The following is a 21,421-nucleotide window of genomic DNA, read 5'->3' on the forward strand; positions in this document are numbered from 1 at the left end:
GTGGGGATCGGACGTTGTGGACAGCGACTCCTACAGGTCGGTTGGTGCGCCTGTTGGTGCGCCTGCGCAGTAGAATCAGGAAGCGACGAGGGCGGAGTGTCCCTCCCACGCAGACCCTCGCCGCTGAGAGATCGTGCTGTGCAGGTGAAAAGATGCGACGGCTGCCTCCTCGAGTACCGGAGGGGACACGTGATGTAAGGCTTCGTCCACATTGCAGCCGGCTTGTGGGAGGCATGGCCTAACAACGTTCGAGACAGGGGAGGGTAGAATTGGACAATACGAAATTGGGGAAGGGAGAAAAATAGAAAATGGGGAGAAAAAGTTGATACAAAAAAAAATTCATTACAATAAAGAGATGCCACCTGACAGAGACTGGCTCTTTGCTGCCAGATAATAATACATTATGCAAACGCTTTAATACAATTAGGAATCAATTACAATAAAGAGATACCCCCTGACAGAGACCGACTCTTTGCTCTCCTTAATACCCAGAACAAAGGGTCATGGAGAGGGCTAGAGGGACACAGGGGGCGGGACCTTTTTAAGTATGAGATCTACTCTGCCCTTTTCCCAGGCTGGAGAGATCCATCATCGCCAGCCAAGCAGACGGAGTGGAAACCACCACCCCTTGTTAGGTCATAGGCTCATTTGAATAATGTAAACATAGAATAGGTCCATATTTTGAATTATAAAGTTATTACTATCTTGGGAGAAAAGCATATTATGCACGTTGGTATTGTGAAACAATCAAATAAATGATGGGAGCTTTTAAAATACTGATGGCACACAGTTTACTTATTAGACCCCAGTGTATTTGTGGCTACTTAGTTGTAAAATTCAAGATAGGAGACAATAAGGAAACGATATACAAATTATCAGTGATCAACATGTTTATTGTACACAAATACACAACACAAATATTGTATAATACTTTATTTCAGAAGCAAAAATGTGTCCAAGTAAACATCTGATATAAGCACACCTGACATACACACCTGACACAGTACACACCTGACATACACACCTGACATACACACCTGACATACACACCTGACACAGTACACACCTGACACAGTACACACCTGACATACACACCTGACACAGTACACACCTGACATACACACCTGACACAGTACACACCTGACATACACACCTGACACAGTACACACCTGACACAGTACACACCTGACATACACACCTGACACAGTACACACCTGACATACACACCTGACACAGTACACACCTGACATACACACCTGACACAGTACACACCTGACATACACACCTGACACAGTACACACCTGACACAGTACACACCTGACATACACACCTGACACAGTACACACCTGACATACACACCTGACACAGTACACACCTGACACAGTACACACCTGACATACACACCTGACACAGTACACACCTGACACAGTACACACCTGACATACACACCTGACACAGTACACACCTGACACAGTACACACCTGACACAGTACACACCTGACATACACACCTGACACAGTACACACCTGACACAGTACACACCTGACACAGTACACACCTGACACAGTACACACCTGACATACACACCTGACACAGTACACACCTGACATACACACCTGACACAGTACACACCTGACATACACACCTGACACAGTACACACCTGACATACACACCTGACACAGTACACACCTGACATACACACCTGACACAGTACACACCTGACATACACACCTGACACAGTACACACCTGACATACACACCTGACAGTACACACCTGACACAGTACACACCTGACACAGTACACACCTGACATACACACCTGACACAGTACACACCTGACATACACACCTGACACAGTACACACCTGACATACACACCTGACAGTACACACCTGACACAGTACACACCTGACACAGTACACACCTGACACAGTACACACCTGACATACACACCTGACACAGTACACACCTGACACAGTACACACCTGACACAGTACACACCTGACATACACACCTGACACAGTACACACCTGACACAGTACACACCTGACACAGTACACACCTGACACAGTACACACCTGACACAGTACACACCTGACACAATACACACCTGACATACACACCTGACATACAGTACACACCTGACATACACACCTGAGAGGACAAAATTGCATGTTTCGGTTGGTGTACATTTTGCAGGTGATACACAAAATGACAGCAGACGCAAATAGGATAAGATAAGATATTCCTTTATTGATCCCCTTGGGAATAAGTGTGGTAGTATTTAAATTAGGGTCTTGGGGAAAAAAAATTGATCCGATAGAATTTGATACAATAAAAACATTTTGAATTAGAATTCTAGAATTAGATAGGTGTTAGTGGAAGAGGCAAATAATCATATTGTTGAGCTGAGTCAATGTTGTGCGTAAAACAAGAAGAACGACAGATACAATTAAGAGATGGAACATTTAAATTGTTCAATGGAGGACCCTGATGTAAACAAGACGAAAGTATTTTTCTGGTCTGCATCCTCTTAGCAGCTGTTTGTATTGAGCCGTACTGTATTGTACCCATTCTGTCAATACAGTTTTCAATCAATGTGGGGTAACCTATAATAATCAATTATGCAAATGTATTAATTTAATACGATTAAGAATTCATTACAATAAAGAGATGCCACCTGACAGAGACTGGCTCTTTGCTGCCAGATAATAATACATTATGCAAACGTTTTAATACAATTAGGAACCCATTACAATAAAGAGTTGCCCCCTTAATACCCAGAACAAAGGGTCATGGAGAGGGCTAGAGGGACACAGGGAGGGGGGGGGGCCTTTTTAACCCCTTCACTCACTGCCACACTACAGAAGGTTAACCCTTTACTATCACACTACCGACGGGCAGGCATGCGTTGTTCATGGGACGGGGTAGCACGGTGTGCAAGCTCACTCGCTATTTGCATATCAATAGCGCCGGTCGTCAGGTGTGTTAAATACGTTCTCAGACACATTCACACCTAACTTGTTGTGAAGACGTGTTACATTCCATTCGTAGAGGCAATTAGGCACTGTCTTTAGTCTGTGCCCAAGCGAGGGGACATTAAATGCGCATTCGCGGGAGCGCGCGCACGCGCCGGGAGCGCGCATTCGCGGGAGCGCGCGCACGCGCCGGGAGCGCGCGTGCACGTGGTGCGTGTCACCCCAGATGATTTCAATAACGCACCACTGCCGACGGGTAACCGTCGGTAGTGTGATAGTAAAGGGTTAACATTCTGTAGTGTGGCAGTGAAAGGGTTCACCTGCTGTTGTGTGGCTGCGGCAGTGAAAGGGTTAACATTCTGTGTATTGTCGCAGTGAAAGGGTTAACCGTTTGGTAGTGCGGCAGTGAAAGGGTTAAGTATGAGATCTACTCTGCCCATTTCCCAGGCTGGAGAGATCCATCATCGCCAGCCAAGCAGACGGAGTGGAAACCACCACCCCTTGTTAGGTCTCATCATAGGATCATTTGAATAATGTAAACATAGAATGTAGGTCCATATTTTGAATAATAAAGCTATTACTATCTTGGGAGAAAAGCATAATGCACGTTGGTATTGTGAAACAATAAAATAAATGATGGGAGCTTTTAAAATACTGATGGCACACAGTTTACTTATTAGACCCCAGTGTATTTGTGGCTACAAAAGCCTAGTAACAGACACAATATTTCTCACACTGGGAATACATTCCATGAGGTCCATAGATGTCCCTAGATACCAAGAACATGCAAATGGACCTTGTAGAAGTGGGGCAATCTTCCATTTACTTAGGTCTGTATTTTTAGCCGGATTTTCAGAAAATAGGGCTCCAGGCTTATGAGGTTAAGAGTGCTATACCCCAGCCTAGGGTAACCTGGACATACTATAACTAAAGGACCCATCCCTGCCTCCCCACTCCCCAAACTAGGCATGAATTATGACAGATAGTTGTAAGAAATTAAAGGCCAGGAGCCAATCAGACATTCAGGATCCACCAGCTGAGAGAGAGAGAGAGAGAGATATTTCTAAATGTGTCCCAATATATATAAATAAATTGCACTTATTAGAAGTATTAGAAAATATTTTGTGATTTGTAAATTGGATGAGAATAGACCATGAAGTACCACCATGACTATTATAATACATACATTTGTACCGACGAAACAAACAAGCAAATAAAACGGCATATATATCATTATACCACCAGTATGATATTATGTTATGGTGATATGATATTCTGGCCATATCGCTCAGCCTTACTGGGAGGAAATGAGATCTACATACTGCGTCATGAGTTTCCATTCAGCATCTGTAACTCCCAGGGACAAAGGGAGGAGGAGACGGGAGTTGAAGGCATTTCAGGCTACTTATCGTTAGGGTCGGGTACCGTTCACATTTGAACCGGTACCTGTGTGAATTGATACCGGTACCCAACGGTACCTTTTTTCGGTACTTTAGTCTAAAAGAAAATGTCATCTACCTACCTCAGTTGTAAAAAAAATCCAAACTTCAAATGATTTATTATCATTATTATTTTTTTAGAACAATTTGTTAATATACTGTAATATTGCAGCGAGCGTTGTCTGCATCTAGCTTTGTAAAGTGTAACCACACTTTATAATATTTTATTTTCAGCTTTTATAGTTTCACAAACATACATCAAGACAAATTACAAACACAAAGAAAATAAAAAATAAATAAAAAGAACACAAACAGTATGTTGCCAGACACTGTCACATCAATGAACAAACATACACCATGTCAAATGCTATACACTAAGGACGCAAGGGGCTGATTCTCTGACATATATACACATACATATATATATACATATATATATACACACATACATAGTAGTGTTGTCAATACATAGTACAGAAAATACACAGGAGGACATTGAGAAGCACTTATGTTCTAGCTAAGCATTCCAAAAAGGGACCCCATATCATTTCAAATTTGTTCAAGGTAACCACACTTGCGACCGTTTTTGGCTTGCCATTGTTGCCCCGACTGCTTTGTTGTTGTTGAATCAAGTCAGGTCCTAGGTAAGCGTGTTTTGTGCGTGTGAACGTTGACGTGAACAGTACCGAAATGTGCCACCGGATGGATCTCACGTTGAATCGGTACTCGGTAGTACCAACGTGATTCGGTCGATACCCAACGATTCGATTAATCGAAATGCATCGATTCTAATGTGACGATTCAACTGCATCGATTTGAAAATGTTAGAATCGATTTATAATCTAAATTAATAATAAAAAATTAAATAAAATTACAGTTTTTTTTTTGTGTATTGTTTTTAATGACCTATAGTCCATTCATGCTGAGTGAATCAGTTCCCCCAGCCACATTTGTGTATTCAACATTTTTGGGGGAATGAACTGATAGAAAATGTATCGAAAATGTATCCAATAGAATCGAATCGTGGTCAAATGAAGAGATTTCATGATGCATTGAATCGTTGCCTGAAGAAACGTAATAGAAATTAATCGTTGTGAGGTCGCATCGTTACAGCCTTAGTACCCATCCCTAGATGACACCATGACTCAGCCGGACTCCACTGCCTGCTCATCTCACTGCATCCCTGAGCAGGAGGGAGAGCCTGTGGATCACGTTGTGCCCACGCAGCCTCGTGGTGTGTGGCATCACGTTCACTGAGGTCTGGTCTCACTGTTGATTCCTCGCAGGTCATTTAGAGCAGGTTGAAGGTCCACTTGAGGCTGTAGTGTAGTGCAGTACTACCATGTTAAACTGATTTGGCTGAAATTCTAGAAGTAGTGTTGCAACTCTGTTTTGGGGGTTATACCTTTTTAGAAATGGCATCTTGTCAAGATAGGTGGAATTTACAGAATAACATTTTCTTTAGATGGTATATAGTGGGATCGGAAATCTGTGCCCACTTCCATACAGACAGGCAGAGAGGCACACACACACACACAGACAGACAGACAGACAGACAGACAGACAGACAGACAGACAGACAGACAGACAGACAGACAGACAGACAGACAGACAGACAGACAGACAGACAGACAGACAGACAGACAGACAAGACAGACAAGACAGACAAGACAAGACAAGACAAGACAAGACAAGACGAGACAGACAAGACAGACAAACAGACAGACAATTATTAGCGACCACATGTGGAGTGAGCTCTGTTTTCTGCCTGGTCATTACTCCATTTACAGCGCACAGTAGGAAGTAGGAAGATCCTGGGGTGTTGTCACTAAATACCAGTCCTCTGGGTTGAACAGACCATCTGCTGTCTGTGGTGCAAGTCCCAGACCCCCCCCCCCCCCCGCTGTCAACTCGCTCTGACTGGGACCCGCTGAAAGACAACACGCATTCCGTGAAGACCCGCCCTACTCTGCTCTGATTCGCAGACTGTGGGTGGGGGGGGGGAGAAACGCTGACGGGACGCTGAATGTGATTGGACCAGAGTAGACAGACACAGACAGTGGAGCAGTGCTTGCAGAGGAGATGAGCGGAGAATTTTGAGGATGCCTGCCATACGCACTGGATATATTTTCCTTCCACTTGGTATCACTCCGGAATCACTTTTCAACCAAGTCACTAACGTAACGTTGCTGCCATGAGCCTGCGCTATGGTAGCCTACAAGTGATAAAATAAATAAAACATCCAACTCGCACAACGACGCGGCAAACAGTTGCGTGCGGGCCGCACTAACACTAAACTTTGATGTCAAGTAGGGGGCTGCAAAATATCATCCAGCGGGCCGCAATTGGCCCGCGGGCCGCGAGTTTGAGACCCCTGATTTAGATCCTCTGAGACCATTGAGGGTGGACCCTCCTTTTCGATAATGCCGAGATTACAATAGGGCAGAAAGAAAACGAAACAAAAAAGAATATAGCGGCAAGCGGCAAATAACTGGTTTCAAGCCAAAATAAGTTCACACACTCGGCTCAGCAGTGTTATGAGACATGACCTGCAGGTTTTGTAATGTTGTGAAGAAAACGTTGAAATATAATCCGATTTGTGTTGTTCCACGCATTTTGTAGTGCCCCCTAGTGGTCAATTTGAATGTAGTTTTCAGGATATGTTTCCGGTAGTTATGTGGACATATCCTGCAAATGTTGTAACAACATGCAAGTTAGCCTATAATATCCTATTAACAACATGCAAGTTGACCTATAATATCCTATTAACAACATGCAAGTTGACCTATAATATCCTATTAACAACATGCAAGTTAGCCTATAATATATTAACAACATGCAAGTTGGCCTATAATATCATATTAACACATATTAACAACATGCAAGTTGACCTATAATATCCTATTAACAACATGCAAGTTAGCCTATAATATCATATTAACACATATTAACAGCATGCAAGTTGGTCTATAATATCATATTAACAACATGCAAGTTGGCCTATAATATCATATTAACAACATGCAAGTTAGCCTATAATCATATTAACAACGTGCAAGTTGGCCTATAATATCATATTAACAACATGCAAGTTGACCTATAATATATTAACAACATGCAAGTTAGCCTATAATCATATTAACAACGAGCAAGTTGGCCTATAATCATATTAACAACGTGCAAGTTGGCCTATAATATCATATTAACAATGTGCAAGTTAGCCTATAATATCATATTAACAATGTGCAAGTTAGCCTATAATATAATTTAACAACATGCAAGTTAGCCTATAATATCATATTAACAACGTGCAAGTTGGCCTATAATATCATATTAACAACGTGCAAGTTGACCTATAATATCATATTAACAACGTGCAAGTTGACCTATAATATATTAACAACATGCAAGTTAGCCTATAATATCATATTAACAACGTGCAAGTTGGCCTATAATATCATATTAACAACGTGCAAGTTGACCTATAATATATTAACAACATGCAAGTTAGCCTATAATATCATATTAACAACATGCAAGTTAGCCTATAATATCATATTAACAACATGTAAGTTGACCTATAATATCATATTAACATGTAAGTTACATAAATTATTTATACATTTATACATGTATTCAGCTGAGCCAAAATACTTAAGAAAACATACTACACACCCCATAGTGCTTAACATGATTCATGTATGGTATGAGGTAAAGAAATGTATGAAAATAACCAACTCCATGTCGCAATTCAGCGGGAAACGTCTAATTTAAACCAGGCAAACTGGATGCTGGATTCAAACTATGGACAAAAGAAGGAATAAGTAAAATATCTGACCTTTACAAAGAGGGGGTCTTGATGTCTTTTGAGGAACTATCAATAAAATACAGCATCCCAAGGAAGCACTTTTTTAAATACTTGCAATTGAGAAGTTTCATTTCCTCTCAGCAAAACCATTCACTGGTAATTCCTACACTTTCATCCTTAGAAAAAATTATCATCAAGAACTGCAATAGCAAAGGCTTGATATCACTGTTCTATAACTGGCTTGTATCTGGTTGAGAGGAGACGTCAATACCTAGACTGGAGGCATGGAGGCTGGACTTGGGAGAGGATATCTCAAACGAGGACTGGAACAGAGCGTGCGAGGAGGCTCAGACACAGACAGCCAACGCTTAAAAATACTGAATACTGATGCGGACTTATATAACTCCTGTCAAACTGAATAAATATAACAGCAATACACCAGACAGTTGCTTTAAATGTACCGAGGCTCTGGGAACTTTTATACACTGTATTTGGGAATGTGACAAAATCAAGAAGTTCTGGGGGGAGGTGGTGAATAAAATCAAAGATGTCTTGTCAGTGAATATCCCATTAGACTCAAATGATATTGCTACACCTATATCCAGTAAATATCAACCTGAGAACCAAACAATACACATTTATTGACTTTGCTATACTGCAGGCAAAAAGAACAATAGCTTTCAATTGGAAGAAATTTGACGCACCCACAATCGGTGCTTGGATTAAGAACATGGCACAATGCATGAGAGAATAACATATATCCTCAGGAACAAAATAGAGGTTTATGAGGATATATGGAAACCATTTAATGACTATCTGAGAAGGGAAGATATAGGAGGGCTTCTATAGGATGAGTCCCCCCGCTCTCTCCCGTGGTCATTTGACCCCGGGGAAGAGCGGAGGCACGCCATTGAAGGTGTTGTAAAGATGTCATTTATTATTATTATATATATTTTTTTCACTTATTTTGATCTATGTATGAGTTATCTTACTGGAGGTACCATTGAATGTATGTATTATTTCTAGGGATGTCCCGATCAATTTTTTTTGCTCCCGATCCGATCCCGATCATGTGATTTGGAGTATCTACCAATACCGATCTTTCCCGATCCGCTCAAAAAAAATATTAATAAAAAAATAAAGAAAGAAATTCCCATCCCAATTTCTCACATTACATTCACCCTGAATGTTGACGTTATCCAGGTGAAAAGTTAACTTCATTCAAGCGAGGCATTGAAACCGGAGTAATCTAAAAACTCTGCCTCCAACCTGCTGCTTCATGAGAGCAATGGCGCCATCGTCTGTAAAAATCAGGTGACTGCAAGTTCTGCAACTAGTGGATGTCCCTCATCCTTGACATAAATCATTTGATGTATAATTAAATCAAAGGAAATGCGTTTGTTTTGGCAAAATTCTTCTGCTCTGTGTGACAATAAATAAATGAATGATGATATGCAATTTAGAACCAAAACTAAGGCCTCAGTATGAGTTTAAGATGTGAACATGGTCATGTTTGTTGAATTTAAAAAAGAAGTTAAAAAATAATAATAAAAATCCTGTTTTTTTATTTTTTTTATCCCGATCTTCTGAAAATCGGGATCGGGACATCCCTAAATATTTCTATATAACAGTAAAGTGGATTTAAAGATGCTAAGAGAGAGAACATGGGAGGAGGGGATATGTGGGTATACTTGTGTACACTTGTGGAGAAAATGAACTAAAAATAATTGACGGCAATGAAAACCTGACTTGTGCACTGTAAATAGATTTAAAAAAAAAAAAAAAAAAACAACATGTAAATTGACATATAATATCCTATTAACAACATGTAAGTTAGCCTATAATATCATACATGCAAGTTAGCCTATAATATCATATTAACAACATGCAAGTTGGCCTATAATATCATATTAACACATATTAACAACATGCAAGTTGACCTATAATATCATATTAACACATATTAACAACATGCAAGTTGACCTATAATATCCTATTAACACATATTAACAACATGCAAGTTGACCTATAATAACAACATGCAAGTTGACCTATAATATCCTATTAACACATATTAACAACATGCAAGTTGACCTATAATATCCTATTAACACATATTAACCAGTGTTTTTGGCAGCTATTTTAATTTTAGTCTTAGTCATGTGTCAAGTGCTCCTTTTTTCGTTTTCATCATATTTAGTCACCATTTATTTTTCGTTTAGTCAGTTTTAGTCAACTACAGGTCTGAGCATTTTAGTCTTAGTCAGTGTTAGTCTCGATTTTGTCTTTTTTGTTTTTGTCTAGATTTAGTCGCAGAAAACTGATGATTTTTGTCTAGTTTTCGCTAATGAAAAAAGGCCTTTTATATTTTTATATTGTAAATAATGCAATTCTATTTATTAAGTATAGTCTAGCCCAGTGGTTCCCAAAGTCGGGGTCGCAACCCAAAGGCGAGATGATTTAAATTTTTTTTTTTTTTCAGGTCACTGAACTTAGAAGCAGGCCAGGACAGTGTTTCTAGTTGTATTCTAAAATTCTATTCTATTGTATTCTAAAATGTGACTATATGGTTTTATATTAACTTATAAAATATAAATAAACAAAAACTAAAAATCTACTTATTTCAACGAACATTTCAAACTAAATAACAGATTATGCACATAAAACGCTGAAAACAACCGAAGCAACAATAGTATTTTAATGAGGCTATTATTATTATCATTATTATTTTGCAACAAGTTAGCCCTCTCATAAATAGCACATAATAAATGAATAACTAACTTGAACTAACTTAATAGGATTGAAGTGATATTTGGCTTAAAAAATCGGTCGCCTGGCAAAAAAATGTATAAAAAAAAGCCTGACGATGTGCATTGGGCCGCGGCTCTCTGACGCCTTATTTTCTGGGTCCCGGCCTGAAATGTTTGGGAACCCCTGGTCTAGCCAAAACCCTATCAGCTGATTCACAATAAGTTCAGTAGAAGGCTAGAAGCCCAATAGTAACCAAACATTCCTTGAAATGGTCAATAGATTCAGAAATAGTCAGACATAGAATGGAACATATTTTGATTTAAATAGCTTATTTATTTTTTAACCAACAAAGCAACATTAGGATAGTGTAAATACACAGTACACACTGATTGCAATTCTCACTGGGACCTACTGTACAAATTTCACACATGTCACACACACATTCCCTTTTGTCCGTCGAGTACAACCGTAGATCGCTGACGTCACTTTAAACTTAAAACTTAAAATGGCGGCCTCCATCAGAGCATTCGGCTAACAACAAATTAGCTTAGCGAACCTGCCACCGCACTTCTATGTGCATAAAGTGTGGTAACAAAATATCACAGCCCCTAAGACTGGGAGCGTTCTAACTCTACTGAGCATGTACCCAACATTATATGAAAAATAAAAAGTCATTACAATGTTTTAATGCACTTCAAGAGCTAAAGGGATTCATTAACAACTTATACTAGTAGGGTTAGCTATCGATTAGCCGGAAACGGAAATGGGAAATGCTGAAATAATAACGTGAATTATTCTAAAAGTTATAATTATTTTGTCTCATCTTGTTTTAGTCAACATAAATGAAGAGAATTCGTCATGGTTTTTGTAAAGTACATTTTTGTGTCCTCAGATGTAGTCAACTATAATGCATAAATAATTTAGTCACGTTAGTGTTAAGAAAGTGAATATCAAGAAGGCAGCAGGACCGGACGGCATCCCCGGCCGCGTCCTAAAAGTATGTGCCGACCAATTGGCCCCGGTATTCACTCACATTTAACTCTTTCAGTGCCACTCATGAGATTTCTCTGGTTTTTTTTATAGGTGGTTGCGTGCCACTCACGAGATTTCTCGGAATTATTGTTTTTTTTTTGCGATCTGAAAAATTATTGCATCACCCGAGCCTACCCGAGTATAGCCGAGCTGCGCCGGTGATCACTGTGGAAAAAAGCGCCCCCTGTCGTCTCCCAGATGACATAAGTGATTTTGGAATGGACTCAATGAAAATGAATGGGGAAAAAAATCCGGTACTCCACATTTTCCAGTTCACTGATCCAGCCGGGGTTACCACAGTTCATTCTGGAGCCTCAGATCCCCGCGGATCATGGAGATCTACAGTGTCGCGTTGGATCCATACACGTATCGATTTTTTCGAATGGTGATCAGGAATTGGAATATACCAGTTGGATACCATCTGATGTCAGGTAAGGACTCTATGTTATCAGTGGTAGGATAATCGGAGTAAGTTTGATGAAGTTACAGTATAAGCTGTTTTGTGAAATGTCTTCTTTCGGTTTCACTGTAAAAGTCTGTGAGGAAATCAACGGAGTGATTATCAGTGCGCGGCCGTAATGTGCTTGCGTGCACGTATAATATTGATCATCTAGCGTTTATTTGAAAACGATTCATAAAAAGGCCGACGAATATCAACGTTGTGGAATATTCCACTAAAAGACGATTTTCATAGAATGCTCCAGAATGAGCTGTTTTTTATATCAAAACAGGGGCTTTTCTAACTGCTCTGAAACGGAAACGACGTGATAAAAAAACAATCTGCCTTCACAGCACTGACTGGAAAATAGTCTTTGATAATGCGATGGGCAGATTAGACACATAGCCATAATTTAAAACATAGATTAGGCGATATTAACGTTAACATTGGCGCCGATGGTGGCATTCAAGCGGTAAAACGGAAAACCAGGCGTGGCACTGAAAGAGTTAACCTGTCCTTAGAACAGGCTGTCATCCCCACCTGTCTGAAGAAGTCCACCATTATCCCTGTACCCAAGAAATCTACGCCCGCTTGCCTCAACGACTACCGCCCTGTAGCTCTCACCTCCATAGCCATGAAGTGCTTGGAGAAGCTAGTGAAGGGCTACATCTGTTCCTCCCTCCCCATCAACCTGGACCCCCTTAAATTTGCATATCGCCCCAACAGGTCCACGGAGGACGCCATAGCCCATGTGCTGCACACAGCAGCATCACACCTGGACAAGAGGCAGGGAAACTATGTGAGAATGCTGTTCATTGACTACAGCTCAGCATTCAATACCATAGTCCCCTCCAAACTCATAGCCAAGCTCAGGGACCTGGGCTTGAACTATGACCTCTGCCAGTGGGTCTTGGACTTCCTGACGGGTAGACCCCAGGTGGTGAGAGCAGGCAACTGCACCTCCTCATCCATTACGCTCAACATAGGGGACCCCCAGGGCTATGTTCTGAGTCCCCTCCTCTACTCGCTGTACACACACGACTGTGTGGCACAGCGGAACAACAACACAATCATCAAATTTGCTGACGACACAGTAGTGGTGGGCCTGATCTCTGCCAACGACGAGAGGGCCTACCTGGAAGAGGTAAAGAATCTGTTGCAGTGGTGTCAGGAGAACTGCCTCTTCCTGAACGTCAGCAAAACAAAAGAGATGATTGTGGACTTCAGGAGGTTGGGGGTCAGGGACTACAGCCCCCTCAGCATCGACGGGTCACCGGTTGAGAGAGTGAACAGTTTTAAGTACCTCGGAGTCCACATATCCGAGGACTTGACATGGACCACACACATTGACAGTGTTGTGAAGAAGGCACGGCAACGCCTCTACTTCCTTAGGCGCCTAAGGAAGTTCCAAGTCAGTCAGAAGATCCTTAAGAACTTCTACTCATGCACAATAGAGAGCATCCTGACTGGCAATATCACCTCCTGGTTTGGGAATAGCACCGCACAAGACCGTAGCAGACTACAGAGAGTGGCCTGTTCAGCCGAACGCACAATTGGAGGGGGGCTTCCCACTCTCCAAGACATTTACAACAAGCGGTGAGGCTAAGAGAATAATCAAAGACTCCACCCAAACAGATGCCTCTTTGAACTGCTGCGGTCAGGCAAGCGATACCGGAGTCTCATGGCAAGCACAGAGAGACTCAGAAGTAGCTTCTATCCTCAGGCCATCAGAATGCTAAATGACAATAACACTATGTAACAACCATCAAATGCACTCACAGCACACACATCCACATGCACACACTCACTTTAAACAAACAACTCACTGCAGCACCCACTTTACCCACTTTAGACACATAAACACACTTTATATTTATTGGTAAAGAATTTGTACTACAACCCATACCTCATTACACCTTACTGTAAATTGTACCTAAATTGTACCTCATCCCATTTCTGCATTGTACTGTATAGTATATAGTATATTGTATTGTAACTCAGTTACTTTTCTACTCTGCATTGTACATTGTATATATGTATATATTGAACACTTTTGTCTACGTACTTGACTTCTATTTTTATACTTACTATACTTATTTTATACTTATCTATTTTTATCTAGCAAAATCTCTGGAGCAAAACAGAAAGAAGCATTTTATATAAAAGTATTCTGTACTTCTGTGTGACAACTAATAAAGAAACTTGAAACTTGATCTACATTAACGTGACGTCACGTCTCATTGTCGTCAGGGGGAAAAAGCTTCGTTGACGACTATATTTAGTAATTATTTTCGTTGACAAAAATTAACACTGATATTAACAACATGCAAGTTGACCTATAATATCATATTAAACAGGGGGGTCTGAGTGAAGCCGTGTCAAAAGGCCTCAGGCCAGTCTGCCGGTAACCACATGGTAGCCTTTAAAAAGGGGCGTTCGCACTATTGATACTCTAATGAATCTCACCATGGATCCACCAGTAACTGTGATGAGATGGAGGAGCCGGTCTCCTCATCCTGCCCTTTCACAGACTGTGATTAAGGATCATGAAAAAAAAAAACTGCACACCGACAGCGACCGCAGCCCCACTCTCTGTCTCTGTCGCGGCTCTGGAATGCTGATCAGCTCCGTGTTTGATGTGCGACAGGGATCATATTCACCCCCCAGAGAGAGGAGACGTCAGATGTTCAGATGCTCAGGGCAGCAGGGTTTCCAGTTCATTCCTTACAGACGCTGTTGACAGGGATCCTTCATAAGGGTTTTTTAATTATAACCCCAGAGAGAGAGAGAGAGAGAGAGAGAGAGAGATGCTAATTCTTCATCGAGTTGATGAGTTGGCCGTGTCTTTTCTGAATCGCCCCACCACCCCTCAATTCAAGCTGTTCAGAATCATTGTGATGTCACAATGGGGATAGAAGCAATGCATTGGCTTTAATTAATCAATTATGTGTTATTTTTTTGTTGTTGCCATGAACGCTGCTTTACCCAAATGTACTGCTCGGTTTGTAAAGGTCGTTTAGTCTTGGGTGTAATTAGGGCCTCCAGGACATTTACACCAGGTGTTGCAGACTTTAAAAACCCAGAACTTTTAAATAGTAATAATAATTATTATTATAACTTATTGCGTGCTATCTGCTTCTGAAATGGATTATATATTGCTGTTAGATGCTCTGGCCGCCCAGGCCGTACTATTTGCAGAGCCGGATGAGTGGCTGCTTAACCGTTTCAGATCGCCAAGAGTGGTCCTTTTAGATGATGTATGCAATACTCTGGAGCCTCGACTCAGACACAACACACGCCGGTCACACCCTGTGCCTCCACATCTACAAGTTCTGAGCACCCTCTGGGTTTTAGCCACAGGGATCTTTTCGATTGGCTCATATAGTATACGTGCGAAATGAATCGTTGCAGCAAAGCATCTTACTGTGTGTGTGTGTGTGTGTGTGTGTGTGTGTGTGTGTGTGTGTGTGTGTGTGTGTGTGTGTGTGTGTGTGTGTGTGTGTGTGTGTGTGTGTGTGTGTGTGTGTGTGTGTGTGTGTGTGTGTGTGTGTGTGTGTGTGTGTGCGCGTGCGCGCGCGCTCGTGCTGCCTCGCTAAGCCATTATTTATTTATTTATTTATTCATTTATTTATTCATGGAGCATTTATGTATCCACTCTGGTTGGATGGTGTATTGCACTTGTGCTGTATAATAACAATACGTTTCCCTATGGTTCTGTTTCTTTGTTTTCTTTGTTTCTTTTTTGCCTATTGTCAGCGACTTTGGGTCTTTGAAAAGCGCTATATAAAATAAATGAATTATTATTATTATTTGAATCTAATCTCATTTTGAGATCAGTCGCAAATCGCTTCCTGTTGAATGGATCAGATCCCGAACCTCTGCCGTTTTGCACACGCCTCATTCGCCTTATAAGGAGCTGGCGGGGTGTGTCTGTATGCAAATGAATTGAGCGTGAACGCGCATTTCAGTTTAAGAATGAGTGGGATTCATCATTCAACACACCTGGGGAAGAACAGATTTGGACGTTAAGAACGGGTTGATGAATGTGGCGGTGTTTTTCTCTTAACAGACAGAAGAAATATAAGAAAAATATATAAGAAAGTATTGGTGAATGAGGCCCAATGACTGTGCAACACTAACCCATACATACATTCATTGCACACACATCCACACTCACTTTAAACATTCATCTTTTATTTTTTTATTTTATTTTTTTTTTATTTCTTATCCTCTTTTTCTCCGCCTGATTTTCTATGCTTTTCTCCCCATCCCGTTTTGGTCATTTATTCAGTTGATTAATTTTTTTTTTTGATCCACTTTTTCTCCCATTTTTTCTATATTTTTCTCCCATCCCAATTTCGTATCATCCAATTCAACCCTCCCCTGTCACGAACGCTGTTTCTTGCCTCCCACAAGCCGGCTGCAATGTGGACTAAGTCATACATAGCACAAGTCCCCTCCGGTACTTGAGGTAACAGCAGTCGCATCTTTTCACCTGCGCAGCTCGACCTCTCAGTGTCGAGGAGTAACGCGTGGGAGGCTCACGCTGCCCCCGACACTTCCTGATTCTACTGCGCAGGCGCACCAACCGACTTGTAGGAGTCGCTTGTTCACAACGTTCGATCCCCACCCTTCAGTTTTCCCTCCCCGTAATACGGCCAATGTGTATTACTGCGGACGACCAGCCAAACTGAAAAACAATGTGGAGAGCTGGATTCGAACACGCGAATCCTAGCGTCTCCACACTGGTGGTGAGTGCCTTAGACCACTACACCACCTAGCCGCCCTCAGTTGATTAATTTAATCTCTTTTCTTCCCTTCCCTCACCTCCCCTCCCTCCACCACCCCTCCCCTTCCCCCTCACCTCCCCTCCCCTTCCCCCACACCTCCCCTCCCCTTCCCCCACACCACCCCTCCCCCTCCCCCACACCACACCACCCCTCCCCTTCCCCCACACCTCCCCTCCCTTCCCCCACCACCCCACCTCCCCTCACCTCCCCTCCCTCCCTCCACCACCCCTCCCTTCCCCCACCTCCCCTCCCCCGCCCAGGTAAAGCAGCAGGGGGTCTGAACCTGGGGCACTTCTTCGCCAGTCACAAGGGCTACACCCGGCAGGGCTTCGACCGGCTCAGCACCGAGGGCAGCGACCAGGAGAAGGACGACGAGGCCACCGACTCGGAGAACGAGGAGTATTCCGCTCCACCGCCGCCTCCTCCTCCTGCCATCGCCTCCTCCTCTTCCTCCTCCTCCTCCTCCTAGGACCCCCCCCCCCCCCCACCATCCCAGGTGCCCCTCTAACTCGCCGACCAACCCTCTGCTCAAGTGGCCAGGATGTACTTTATAGATCGTACGTGTAACTGTTTTGTGTTGGCTGCCAATCCCTCTTCTCCTTATTTATTTGTGCGAAAAAATACTTTTCTCTCTTTCTCTCTATCTATCTCTCTCACTCTTTCTCTCTCTCTCACTCTTTATCTCTATCTCTCACTCTCTTTATCTATCCATCTCACTCTTTCTCTCTATCTATCTCTCTCACTCTTTCTCTCTCTCTCACTCTTTATCTCTATCTCTCACTCTCTTTATCTATCCATCTCACTCTTTCTCTCTATCTATCTCTCTCACTCTTTCTCTATCTCTCAGTCTCTCTCTCTCTCTCTCTCTCTCTCTCTCTCTCTCTCTCTCTCTCTCTCTCTCTCTCTCTCTCTCTCTCTCTCTCTCTCTCTCTCTCTCTCTCTCTCTTTATGTATATGTTGATGGGACCAGACGTGAGGACATTACACTGGTGGGGCTGAGAGCAGGTGCTCCTCTATAGATTCCTATTTCAAACAGCGAGGATTTAGCTTTTATTTTTATAATAATTTTTACGTTTAACATAAATCTTCTTCCATGTACGTAATCAAAAACAAAGATGGCATCATTTCCGGGTTCCGTCCATATTTCAGTTGAATCACATTTTTCTCTGTACATTTGTGCCTTTTTGATTGTGTATTTTGCCTTTTCTCTGCAGCCCCTGTTGTTATTATTACGAAAATGTGCCACATTATGGAAAAAGCTGCTGCTAATGTCACCTGTACTTTGAGGTCCATCGTATCGCATTGAAAGGAGAGAAAAAAGATGATTATTACATCATGTATAGCCTCTCTAAAGCTGTATTTATGAGATTTTCCAATCAGATGTGAGCTGTGTCTGATATTTATTGTGACATATTGAGGTTTTACTGCAAGAATACTATTTTCAGTAACAATGTTATTTGTGTAATAAAGTGTCTGCAAAGCATAAGATTCTGTGTGTTTTTTTTATTGGAGGGGGGGGGCAAATAGCTGATGGGGGGGGGGGGTGAGGTCAGCGACGCGTAGCTTCCTATGACTGTAGGCTACGTTTATCTAAACGTGAAATGTATTCTGTTTCTCTGTAAGGACACATCTGGGAAGGTCAAGAAAATATAGCAAGGCTGTTTATCCCTTTCATCGATATGCAGGTATGCATATTTTATGTAAATGCAGGCATAGGTTGTCGAGTGTAAATTGGTTTCTCTATTTTTAAGCACGAGAATGAAGTCATTTTTATTAATCCCCATGTGGAAATCTGTCCTCTCCGTTTTGTTCCGTCCTGACTATTTCGGAGCAGTGGGCAGCCACAGTGTGGCGCCGGTACCTTGGTCAAGGGCGACGGAAGAATTATATACCCGGCATGAATGTCTCTTTCTCGTGTGTGTGGGAGGAAACCCACACAGACACAGGGAGAACACGCTAACTCCACACAGACACAGGGAGAACACGCTAACTCCACACAGACACAGGGAGAACACGCTAACTCCACACAGACACAGGGAGAACACGCTAACCACACAGACACAGGGAGAACATGCTAACTCCACACAGACACAGGGAGAACACGCTAACTCCACACAGACACAGGGAGAACACGCTAACTCCACACAGACACAGGGAGAACACACTAACTCCACACAGACACAGGGAGAACACACTAACTCCACACAGACACAGGGAGAACACGCTAACTCCACACAGACACAGGGAGAACACGCTAACTCCACACAGACACAGGGAGAACACACTAACTCCACACAGACACAGGGAGAACACGCTAACTCCACACAGACACAGGGAGAACACGCTAACTCCACACAGACACAGGGAGAACACGCTAACTCCACACAGACACAGGGAGAACACGCTAACTCCACACAGACACAGGGAGAACACGCTAACTCCACACAGACACAGGGAGAACACGCTAACTCCACACAGACACGGAGAACATGCTAACTCCACACAAAAAAGGACCCCTACTGGAGTTTGAACTAGGGATGATCCGATATTGATATCGGCCCCGATATGACTAAAATAGCTGGATCAGGTATCGGAGACTATTACATTTGAGTAATAATATAATATAATAATAAATAACAATTCAGTACATTTATATCTATGTGTTAATTTGTTACATTTTGTTTCACTAAGTTAGGAAAGTAATGTTTTAAGTCAAGCCCGATGTTGCCTTGCACAAAAGAATGATCCCAGTCTCTTCCACACAGTGAGGCATACAGGTTATTAATTGAACAATGGGTATCGGATCCGTACTCAGTATCGGCCGATACCCAAAGCCCAGGTATCGGTATCGCGACTGAACAAGTGGGATCGGTGCTAACCACTGCACCACCGCACCACTGCAGTATATTCAACGTGCCGTTTAATATTGTTTTCTGTCCAGAACAAATGGACTGCAGTTATATAACAGCTTTTATCCAAAGCGCTTCACAACTCATGCCTCACAGTCACCCACTCACTCAGACACTCACACACTGACCGCAGAGGCGGCCATGCAAGGTGGCAACCTGCTCATCAGGAGCAGTTAGGGGTTAAGTGTCTTGCTCAAGGACACTTCGGCACGCTGCTCCGGAGGAGGAACCGGGAACATTCCGATTATCAGACCAACCGCTCTACCTCCTGAGCCACTGTCGCCAAGAACAAGGCAATTGTTGTTCATTGGCAATGTAAAAATGTGAGATGTTTACGGTTTGACATCCCATAACTCTACTGACTTTTGTAGAAGACAAACTCGGTATGTTATATTTGTAGGGTTATGATATTTTCTATCCACCAAAATTATCGGAATGAAAATCCCCCCCCCCCCCCCCCCCCCACAAGCTCTTGCTGTGGGAGACCACACACTGTGGAATCGGTGAACAAAACAGTGCAGACAAGGTACTGATGCAACTCTAGAAATCACTCAAATGTTGACCATTTTCAGCCCTCTTTTATGGATAATTAGATTTACCTGCACGAGATGCAACTCAAACCAGTGCTGATTTGCTATGAGGGCTCACTGTTGAGGGAGTGTTTACTTTCTATACTGTTCCTATCTTTCTATACTGTACCTATCTTTCTATACTGTACCTATCTATCTTTCTATACTGTATCTATCTTTCTATACTGTACCTATCTTTCTATACTGTACCTATCTTTCTATACTGTATATATATTTCTATACTGTACCTATCTTTCTATACTGTATCTATCTTTCTATACTGTATCTATCTTTCTATACTGTACCTATCTTTCTATACTGTACCTATCTTTCTATACTGTATCTATCTTTCTATACTGTACCTATCTTTCTATACTGTATATATATTTCTATACTGTACCTATCTTTCTATACTGTACCTATCTTTCTATACTGTATCTATCTTTCTATACTGTTCCTATCTTTCTATACTGTTCCTATCTTTCTATACTGTTCCTATCTTTCTATACTGTACCTATTTTTCTATACTGTATCTATCTTTCTATACTGTATCTTTCTATACTGTACCTATCTTTCTATACTGTACCTATCTTTCTATACTGTATCTATCTTTCTATACTGTATCTATCTTTCTATACTGTATCTTTCTATACTGTATCTATCTTTCTATACTGTACCTATCTTTCTATACTGTATCTATCTTTCT

The 21,421-nt window shown here is 41.9% G+C and overlaps 1 protein-coding gene across 3 annotated transcripts in view; it reads left to right on the forward strand.

Moving 5' to 3' along the window:
- Window positions 1-18,713, forward strand: part of pam (peptidylglycine alpha-amidating monooxygenase) — a 285,043-nt gene extending 266,330 nt beyond the window's left edge. For all 3 annotated transcript variants that reach the window (XM_084326103.1, XM_084326105.1, XM_084326104.1), the window contains one exon: window positions 17,498-18,713. In XM_084326103.1, coding sequence (XP_084182229.1) covers window positions 17,498-17,706 — 209 coding nt within the window. In that variant the 3' untranslated portion in view covers window positions 17,707-18,713. The remainder of the gene's footprint in view (window positions 1-17,497) is intronic.
- The last annotated feature ends 2,708 nt before the right edge of the window (window positions 18,714-21,421 follow it).

The sequence above is a fragment of the Notolepis coatsorum genome, assembly GCF_963971535.1.
Source record: "Notolepis coatsorum genome assembly, chromosome: 12".
NCBI classification, from domain to species: Eukaryota; Metazoa; Chordata; class Actinopteri; order Aulopiformes; family Paralepididae; genus Notolepis; species Notolepis coatsorum.